This window comes from Myotis lucifugus, unplaced genomic scaffold (assembly GCF_000147115.1).
Source record: "Myotis lucifugus unplaced genomic scaffold, Myoluc2.0 scaffold_83, whole genome shotgun sequence".
NCBI lineage: Eukaryota > Metazoa > Chordata > Mammalia > Chiroptera > Vespertilionidae > Myotis > Myotis lucifugus.
The window spans coordinates 222354-232105 of NW_005871131.1; the positions used below are offsets into that span (position 1 = coordinate 222354).

The 9752-nt window shown below is 61.0% G+C and overlaps 2 protein-coding genes across 6 annotated transcripts in view; one reads left to right on the forward strand and one right to left on the reverse strand.

The window, feature by feature from the left end:
* Positions 1-1918, forward strand: part of STAB1 (stabilin 1) — a 28695-nt gene extending 26777 nt beyond the window's left edge. For 4 of the 5 annotated variants that reach the window (XM_023755642.1, XM_023755640.1, XM_023755641.1 and 1 more), the window contains 7 exons: positions 75-208; positions 297-462; positions 548-657; positions 742-861; positions 944-1093; positions 1166-1269; positions 1353-1494. In XM_023755642.1, the coding sequence (XP_023611410.1) occupies positions 75-208; positions 297-462; positions 548-657; positions 742-861; positions 944-1093; positions 1166-1255 (770 nt within the window). In that variant the 3' untranslated portion in view covers positions 1256-1269; positions 1353-1494. Of the gene's footprint in view, positions 1-74; positions 209-296; positions 463-547; positions 658-741; positions 862-943; positions 1098-1165; positions 1270-1352; positions 1500-1575; positions 1693-1773 lie in introns of those variants that run through there. The other variant, XM_023755644.1, reaches the window with a different exon arrangement.
* Positions 1840-8715, reverse strand: NT5DC2 (5'-nucleotidase domain containing 2). The gene is made up of 14 exons (XM_023755747.1): positions 8709-8715; positions 6250-6434; positions 6047-6121; positions 5732-5787; positions 5500-5593; positions 5179-5307; positions 5010-5070; positions 4831-4933; positions 4628-4729; positions 4336-4417; positions 2629-2714; positions 2402-2543; positions 2254-2318; positions 1840-2172 (listed from the first exon to the last, which is right to left on the reverse strand). The coding sequence occupies exons 1-14, from the start codon at positions 8713-8715 to the stop codon at positions 1911-1913; spliced, it is 1449 nt and encodes a 482-aa protein (XP_023611515.1). The 3' UTR covers positions 1840-1910.
* Positions 8716-9752: the final 1037 nt, after the last annotated feature.

The window sequence follows — 9752 nt, forward strand, 5'->3', positions numbered from 1 at the left end:
GCTTCCCTGCCTGCTCCGTGCCTGTTTCTTATCTCAGGGCCCCAACTGACCGCATCCCTCCCTCCCTCCTGCAGAGAAACGGGCTGGTGTCTTCCACCTCCAGGCCACCAGCGGCCCTTATGGTCTCAACTTCTCTGAGGCTGAGGCAGCATGTGGGGCCCAGGGAGCTGTCCTTGCTTCTCTTCCTCAGCTCTCGGCTGCCCAGCAGGTGCGTGGGACCCAGGAGCATGGAGCCAAGCCTGTGGGAGCCCCTTGAGTTGGGCCTTGGGTCTCAACATCGCCCCCTACCTCTACAGCTGGGCTTCCACCTGTGCCTTGTGGGCTGGCTGGCCAACGGCTCAGCCGCCCACCCCGTCGTTTTCCCTGAGGCAGACTGTGGTGCTGGTCAGGTGGGCGTAGTCAGCCTGGGCACCCGGAAGAACCTGTCTGAGCGCTGGGATGCCTATTGCTACCGAATGCAAGGTGCAGCCGCCCCCACCATGCCTCACTCCCCGGCTCTGCCCCTTCCCACTGACCCACCAACCCACGGAACCCCCCTCTCCCGCAGATGTGGCCTGCCGATGCCGCGATGGCTTTGTGGGTGATGGGATCAGCATGTGCAACGGAAAGCTGCTTGATGTACTAGCCGCCACCGCCAACTTCTCCACCTTCTACGGGGTGTGCAGAGGCCCTGGGGGTTCAGGGTAGCTGGGGTCCCTGGGGAGGGAGCCTGCTCACAGCCCTGTCTCCACACCCTCCCAGATGCTGCTGGACTATGCGAATGCCACTCCTCGAGGTCTCGACTTCCTGGATTTCCTGGACGATGAGCTCACCTACAAGACACTCTTTGTCCCGGTCAATGAGGGCTTTGTGGACAACATGGTAACCAGCAGGGGGTATGGCCTGCTCCCTCTGGCTGGCCCAGGCCAGCAAGCAGGGTGAGTGGCCTTGGCTTTGCCCACAGACACTGAGTGGCCCGGACCTGGAGCTGCATGCCTCCAATGCTACCTTCCTGAGCACCAACGTCAGCCAGGGCACCTTGCTCCTCTCCCGCTCAGGCCTCAGACTTGCCGTCAGTGGTGTGGGCTCGGACAACAGTTCTCGGGCCCCTGTGGTAAGTCTGGCCCCTCCCCTCGGACCCCCCCGCCCCCCCCCCCCCCCCGACCTGACTCTGGTCTCCCTCCAGGCCCAAGGACAGTTGTGGTTGGCCGAGTCATCGTGTGGGACATCATGGCCTTCAATGGCATCATCCACACTCTGGCCCGCCCCCTCCTGACACCCCCACAGCCCGTGAGTGATGGGGGTGGGGAGCGGGCAGAGCTGCGAGGGCGGAGACAGCGTGGCCATGTCCTTGATGTTCTCTTTGTGTGCAGCGGGCGGTGGTGGCACCCGAGGCCCGGCCTGTGGCAGCCGGCGTGGGGGCTGTGGTAGCCGCCGGGACACTGCTGGGCCTGGTGGCTGGAGCCTGCTACCTCCGTGCCCGAGGCAAGGCCGCCGGCTTTGGCTTCTCTGTCTTCCAGGTAGGGCTGGGTGGCGGGTTGGGGTTGGGGTCACGGATGTTGCTCTAGGCCCCTCACCACTCACCTCTCTTCTCAGGCAGAAGATGACGCTGATGACGACTTCTCCCCGTGGCAGGAAGGGACCAGCCCAACCCTGGTCTCCATCCCCAACCCAGCCTTTGGCAGCAACGAAACCTTTTGTGAGCCCTTCGATGTGAGTGTGGGGGACGGGGCGAGTGGGGGGACGTGGGCCCAGGGCCTGGTCTCAGCCCAGCCCACTGGGTCCTCCCTGCAGGACTCGCTCTTGGAGGAGGACTTCCCCGACACCCAGAGCATCCTCGCAGTGAAGTGACGCGGCAGAGGCAGCGGGAGAGACCCCTTTATTGCCATCGGGGCAGGAGGGCGGGGCCTGTTCTGGACAATAAAGGTTCCTCAGCGGATGTGGGCCATGTCACTGAGGAAGGGCGTCTTCATGCAGCCGGTGCAGAGCTGGTCCATCCAGAGCGGCGCCTCGTGCTGCAGGGGCGTGCGGCGCGGGTAGAAGGTGAAGTCCACGCGGTAGTTGAGCAGGCAGCTGAGGGAGGCCATGTACAGGTCGGAGAAGCGCACGAGGCGCCGTGAGAAGTAGGTGGGGTTGTGGAAGGTGCGGAAGATGCTCCCAAACTGAGCGTTGAACAGGGCCTTGGTGAGACACCTGGGGAGGGAGACAGGACGCACTCCAGGGGCCACACAGGACGGGGCGGACGGGGCTCCTGCTCTCGCCCCACCAGCTCACCTCAACTCCTGCCGCTCCTTCACCCAGGAAGCCAGCACCTGCCGTGACTCGGCATCCTGGTAGGTCTGGGGGAGACAAGTGTGCCCTGGGTGTGTGCCCAGGTGGCAGCCCTGGTCCCGCCCCCCGGGAAATCTGGCCAGCCACGCACCTGCATGCGCTCCAGCAGCCCCGTGAGCGCCTGCTGCCACGTCAGCGAGTGCATGTACTGCTCCGTGTTGATGATGCGGATCTCACGCTCCAGCTCGGGAATGATGGCACCTGTGCGCCAGCCGTGCCGCAGCATGAGATCCTGGGGGGCAGGGTGGAGAACAAGGCTCAGCCCCAGCTGGGGGGCACCCTCCCCGGCCCAGAGGCCCAGTCTTGCCCCCCTCACCGCCAGGGTCACTGTAGAGGTGATCTCCAAAGTAGAGCACACGGGGGCCACGCCATTCTGTCAGACGCAGGAAGTCAAACAGGTTTCCCTGGGGACAGGAGGGGACACGGCTGAGCCCAGTGGACCCAAGGGACTCCCATGCTGCCAGAAGCACGCCTGGTTCTCCACCCCTTCTCCCCGATCTCAGACAGCAAGGCCTTTTCGGCCGGATGCTGGGCTGCCCTTTCCCGTGGCCTGCTGTCTCCTCTGGGCTCTGGCCCTTGCTACCTCCGCCTCACACTCAGGCAGGGGGTCGCCTGCTGCAGGAAGGTCTCCTGTAGGCCTGGCACGGTGCCCGTGTGCCTCCAGAGTCTCCCCTCCCCAAGGCCTCACACCCACCCCAGGCGAGGGACCGAGTCCACTCTGTGGGAAATAAACGGCAGCAGCGACCCCATGGCCCTGAAGTTCTGGCCTCCCTGGCCTGAGCCCAGAGGGACCCGGGAGACCAATGGCAGACCTCACTGAGGCCATCTGCCCCTCCTGCTCCGAAGCTGGAGAAAAGATGAAAACACTCAGCCAGGCTCAGACACAACAGAGGAAGCTCCCAGGGGAGAAGCCAGGGGCCCGGAGCAGGAAGTGCAGCAGCCACAGGGCAAGCACCCACACCCCAGGTGAGAACTGCTACTCAGCAAAAAGGAGTCACTAAAGCAGGAGGCCCAGGGAGATGAAAGCACAGGTGGTTGCGAAAGACTTCACTGTTGACAGGAGCTCAGTGGAGAGGCTGAGGTTCAGGGACCTGCAGGAGAGGGAGGTATGATGGGCAGAGGGGATGTGCCCTGAGTGAACTAAGAGGAAGAACCTGGAGGCACAGATGCTGAGTCAGGAAGGAGCCTGAGCAGCAGGGGAGGGAGGGAGGAGGGGAGGGAGCAAAGAGAGACAAGAACCAAGCAGGATCCAACACACACACTTCGGAACATCAGGCGTAAGGAAACATCTGAAAGCTGCCAAAGGGAGAGTCACATGCTCCCCGCAAAGCTGCATAACCCTCAGAGCAAGGGAACGTCTGCTCCCGGTGGCTGTGCCTCTGGCCCAACTGCGGCTTCCTCCCTCCCCCAGCTCCTAGAGCTTCAGCCCCCAAGACACCCCCCTCAGCAGCTCAGCCAGGATTTCCGCATTCCATCCAGGGCCAAATGCCTAATCAGCTCCAGCTCAGAGCCACCCCCGCTACCCCCTACCAGGCCCCTTCTCGCCTTCTCATCTTCCTAGGCAATGGGGAGGGGAGGTCTCCCAGAGCAGCAGCGTGAGGTCCAAAAGGTCGGCGACCACTGAACTAGAGGCCCAGGAACCGCTCCAACCAGGCATGTCTGGCTGCAGCAGAGCCCGCAGCCCCAAGCAGTAACAGTGCCCTTTACTGGACACTTAGCGAGTGCCTGGCCATCCAAGGCCTTACCACCACTCAAGCTGAGTATGATGCCTCTTCACCAGATGAGGAAGGCAAGGCACCAAGAGGCCAAGTAACTCGGCGAGGCTCCCTCTGCCAACCAGGATGGAGTGAGAATTCAAATGCAGGCCACCTGACCCTCAGGCCAAGCCCTTGACACTGCCTAGGCCTGTGTCCTGAGAGCCACTCCCTGGTGCCCCAGGAGGCGATGCCACTGCCCCCTGGGGCTTTGGTTGGCCTTTGAGCCACCCACTCACCCAGGTGCTGCTCCCAACTCGATGGCCCTCACCTGCCGATAGATCTTGCCCTTTTCCAGGCTGGCGATGCGGTCCCACTGGAGCGAGCCCTTCTCATCAAGTTTTCGGAAAGGCCTAGGGTCGGGGGTAAAGGGTGTGACTTAGTCTGTGGCAAGACCATGAACTAGGTACCATCCTACTCTGCAAAGGCCCACCTGCTCACGTGGGCCACATGCCAGCAAGAGGGCATCCGCACCCCAAGCACACAGGGCAGTGCCCAGAGGGCATTCGGAAATATGACTACAACCCCACTCCCTGGCCCCGCCGCCCCTGCCAGGCCCGTACTTGCGCGGGTCGGTGAAGAAGCTGGGTTTGTCCGCCTGGACGATGACCACATCGAACAGCTGGCGCCAGTCGGGACCCACCATGTGCCGCATCCCCTTGTCCCTGGAAAGGAAAGGGCAGAGGTGGGACAGGTGGTCTGAGGGCTGGGGCCAGCCTGCTCCCACCTGGACCCCCCCTCCCCACCAGGGTGGGGCGGGGCTCACACGAAACTGAAAGGGCTGTTGGTGATGAGGAACAGCTGCTTCCCGTGGTCCACCAGGCGGCTCAGGACGGCGAACGTCTCATCCCCTCTCAGGATGTACTTCTCTAGGGGGAGATGCGCCTGTGAGAGCCAGCCCTGCACCGGCCCAGGCAGGCTGCAGCAACCACCGTCCACCCTTACCCATGTCCCGCTCGATCCACTGGTACATGAGGCCCTTCACGTGCACATCTCGAATGGCATCCTGGGGGCAGTGGAGGGACAGTGAGGTGCAGTGGTGTCCAGGAGGGCCTGCCCTGTTGCGTCTGGACTTCCCCTTCCCTGCCACCCCAAACAGGCCCAGCACCCTCACCGTGACATCCTTGTAGAGGTGCGCTTGGTCAAACTCCAGGCCATGGCCCAGGAAGTGATCCACCACACAGGAGAGCAGCGCCATCTCCGGCAGCGAGAAGATGTCCATGAACTGCTTGATGGAGGGGCCCTGAGGAGGGGGCACTGCCTTAGCAACCTCTCCAGCCCCGCCACCCCCAGCTCTGAAGACCAAGGGCTCCACATGTGCCTCGGGACACTGGTAGAGGGTGCAGCCTGTGGGTCAGGGGCGTGAGCCTGGCCTAGGGAGCCAGCACCCACACTGAGATCACTGACGGGCTGCCCTGGGCAGCAGAGTGCGTACCTTGCCATAGAAGTCGCTCATCTGGTACAGTGGGATGTGCTGGGTCCCCCCATACAGGTCGATCACCTCCTCATCTGGCACAGGTTGCAGGCCCCTGGGGGGGCACACAGACATCAGTCCCAAGTGGTCCTGAGCCCGGGCAGACTGCAGGGTGGGGAACAGTGGGGGGAGGCAGGACAGTGTGACCTGGAGCGGACGACTACGGTGGGATCAGGGCAGAGGCAGCACTGACCTATAGGCCGTTCCCAGCTGCACATAATGGAAGGCATCAATCTTCATCAGAAGGCTCTGGGGGCACCAGGAGAGCGGGATGGGCGGTGAGGAAGGAGCCTGCCATCGGCCATGAGCCAGCCTTTTCCACCCCCTACACTGAAGCCCCAGTGGGATGGTATCAAGGGGATCACATACACACCAAGAAGCTAAAGATATGAATGAGGCCACAGGGTGAGACAGATGAGCTCCCTCCACAGGGGATGGGGGACCAAGAAAGTGGCTGATACACAACCAGTAAGGAGGGGCCAGGGGGAATCAGTGTCTAGCCACTCACCTTCTGAATGTCATAGTGGAGGCCACGGATAGCAAAGCTGGGATTGTAGTCATACTTCCGAATGCCCTCTGGGTACTGTGGGGGGAAAGTGGACCAGGCCTGAGCCAGTGGCACGGCCACACTGCTGGCTGAGCAGCGGCCTCAGGGGATCAATTCAGCCACCTGCTCTCCAGGGCCTGGGAACCCTGCCTGGCTAGCCTCACCTTGTAGTGCTCAATCAGGATGTCCCGGGCGGCATTAAAGATCTCTGGATGCAGTGAGTCTGCGTACTGGGCCAGCGTGTAGTCATAGTCGAAGCCATAGACCTCGACATCGTGCAGGCTGATCTCATTGTTGGCATAGATGGCGGCTGGGTTTAGGAGGCTGCAGACCTCGGGGGGCAGGAGGTCTAGAGGAAGGAGATGCAAGTGTGAAGATGATGATCACGCAAGCAGCAAACGGTTACCGAGCACTTTCCAGGTGCCCAGCCCTGGGAGTCTCCCGAGACACCCAGGATGGGTCCTCTTAGCCCAATGCTGCAGGTGGTCAAACTGCAGAGGCTCAGAGAGAAGTCATTGCCCAGGGTCACCTGCTTGGGGTCAGGCAGAGCTGGCAACGGCTGGAACTACCGCGCGGTCCTGTTTCACCATCACCTGCAGCCCACCAGGTGCACGAAGCCCGTGCCTCCTCCAGGCTCTCATAAGCCCCATCAGACACATGGCTGTGTGCCGACCCCCTCCCCTTGCCTGAGGCTGGGGGCGGGACTTGGGAACATTATTGGAGTGGGAGGTATTGGGTAGCCCGCCTGCCACTCATGCTCCCAGCTCTGAGCACCTGCCAGCCTTTGAATCAAGGCCTCTCTAATAGGATTTCAGCGGCCTGCCAGCCCACATAATGACATTTGCTGCCTCTAGCCAGGGAACATTGCTAATTACGACAGGCAGGACGTGTGATGTCGGGATCTGGGCCGTTACCCAGGCTGCTCCCTCTGAGGATGCAGCCATAACCACTCCAAGCCCCTGGCTGCTCCAGAGGGGCTGAGTGGGACACTGTGCAGAGTGGGCTCTGGGGTCCCCAGGCTCATCTGCCTTAGTTTCCTCATCTGTACAGTTGGGGAGGTGGGTGGGGGAAAGGCATGGGTTTTGAAGTCAGAGAGATCAGACCAAACCCTCCTCCTCATGGCTGTGTTTTCAGGAAAGTCACCTCACTCTGGGGCCTCAGTTTCCTTGTCTCTGAAAGGGGAAATCAACATTGTACCAATAAAGATATTTAAAACACTGTGCCAACCTACGGAATTATCACCAAGAGGGACACACGGAATGTGCTCTGTGCAGCATTCCCACTCTGCACTGTGGCAAAGCAGGATTCAATGGTCGATGCGCCTCCTCGTCCTGGGTGTCCCTACGTTGCTCAGGGAGCAGGGGCTGCAGGGGGAAGGGAGCAGACAGGACAAGGTGCACAGGAGCCTTGCAGGGGCTCCTTTCCGGAGACCTCTAGCCTGTGGCTGAAGTCCAAGCAAACACCCAAGCCTCTAGGGGTTCCTGCTGCAGCCACAGTCAGTCATGTTCTCAAAGCAGAAGCCCTTGGCCTGGCAGCTGCCTGTGCTCCGAGGCAGACACTTGCTGATGAGCTCCCAGGCTGAGGCTCCACCCCTACCCCTCTCCGCTGGGGCCAATGCAGGGAGTGGGTGGGAGAACTGGTGTGGCTGGTTCCTCTGGTGGACCCAGGCCAACCTAGGCCTGGCACAGAGCAGCTGTTTAGAAGACGACTCCTGGGTGCAGACAAAACACTCCTCACTTGGAGGCACGTGAGCGACAGCTGCCTGTAGCCTTTAGGGAGCTGCTTCTGAGAGGCCCCTCATCGGTGTCAACAGGACCTGGGCCTTCCCCTCCCCACGGCCCCGAGTTCCTGGGCACCAACAATGTCCGGTGGTCCCCAGGAGGGGAGGGGTCTGCTCGGCAGGACGGCCCCTTGTGGGCAGAGTTCTGGCCAAGTCCAGGCTTTCGCCTCTCCCCTTGAGGATGTTCCCAGGGATGGACAATTCTCCGAGGAACGAAGCAGGATGGGGAAACAGCCCACAGGGCCTGGCTTCCTGACCCGACCTCTGGACTGAAAAAACACACAGCTCTGGGGCCACAGGTCCCACTCCCTGCCACAGGCGGCTGTGCTCAGGGCCCGGTGAGCAGGAGGTGCCCCTCACCCACACAGGTCACTGGTCTCACTGCCCAGCCCCCACCCTTCTTCCTCCTCAGCCCCCAGCTCCAAAGCCTCCCCCGCTCAAGTCAACTTGTGGGTGCCACCCTCCCAGCTGCTGCGGGGTGCACGCGCTAAGTGCCTTAGAAGCTCAACTTGTTCAATCCTCACTCCAATCTGGTGAGGTGATCACACTTATTCCTCTACCATCCAGAGGAAGAAACTGGAGAGGTAAAGTCATGTTCCAAACCACCCAGCAGTAGACAGCGGAGTAGAGATTTGAATTCAGCCACTCCACTTGCCTTACTCACTGGCCACCCTCAGCCTAGCCTCCCTCTGATGTGGGAGGGGGCAGGGCTGGCCTGGGGCCTGGCACTGGGCAACAATTTGCCCAAAGGCATTAGCCCAAGACCTAGAAAACCCAGCCAGAGGGGCGTTGGGCTGGCTGGAGTTGGAAGGGGCCAGGAAGGCTGGTTCACCCTGCACTCACCTGGCATTAGCAAATGACCCGCCCCTTTCACATCAAGAGGAGCTTGGGGTCTCCATGCAGGTCTGAAGACCCAGGGAGCCCTGAGAGGCAAAGCCCAATACCCCTCCCTCGGCCCCTCCCCCAACACCTGCGAGGGAGGTTCTTCAAGCTGCTCTTCAGCAGGTCTTAACCTTAAACAACATCCCAGGCCTGCTCCCTACACCCAGGGTGGGCAGTGCATCCTCAGAGAGCCCCATGGGCTTCAAAACCATCATTCCTCAGGGGCTGTAACTGCTCTGCCTCCAGCTTCTCAAGAGGTGAGTCCAGTCCACCCACCCTCCCAGGCCTCCACACAATCAGCCGGAACATTCCAAACGGGGCCCTTGTCTTATCAGACAACGAAGCCCTGTCACCCCCGGGGGAGAGGCTCCCTGCCCTTCCTGTCCTGGGTCTTTCTGCATCATCACCACAACCCTGCGACAGAAGCACCAGGACTGTTACACCTAAGACAGCGACTTTCAACCCTGCTCATCTCATGGCACACAAACCAATTACTAAGATTCTGCAGCACACCCAAAAGTAAGTTTTTTGTCGATCTGACCAAAAAAACGAAAGGTATAATTTTGACTAATTCACAGTGGACCGCTACTGTCATTTTTTAATTTGACAATCTAAGGGAAAAGAGGTCAGTGCCCCTGACTCAATACTCAGGTATTGCATGTTTTAAACATTCTTGCGGCGCACTGGTTGAAACTGCTGACCTAAGACACTGAGGGTCTGAGAGTGTGAGGCCTGTTGGGCACCACCCAGCTGGACAGTGATAGGGCCAAGACCCAAACCACATCTGTCTGCTGCAGAGTCAGCGCCCCAGGGGACCCCTGAGCAAACACCAGCGCTCTCAACTCTGGCCTCCCCAGGCCGGCCCAGCCCGCCCCTCTTCGAGGAGGCTCCAGGCCTCCAGCCCATCCTGCAGGGGAGAGAGGCGGCCACAGGACACGGAGTGAGCACTCCGGCCAAGGACGCAGCAATCCTTCTGGACTGGAGCAACTTGATCTCCCTCCTTCC

Excerpts from the sequence above, each read along its gene's own strand:
- NT5DC2 (XM_023755747.1), bottom strand. Across the intron at positions 5,788-6,046 it reads TCCACTATGACATTCAGAAG|AGCCTTCTGATGAAGATTGA; the intron begins GTGAGTGGCTAG and ends TGGTGCCCCCAG. Across the intron at positions 2,715-4,335 it reads AGGGCAAGATCTATCGGCAG|GGAAACCTGTTTGACTTCCT; the intron begins GTGAGGGCCATC and ends TCCTGTCCCCAG.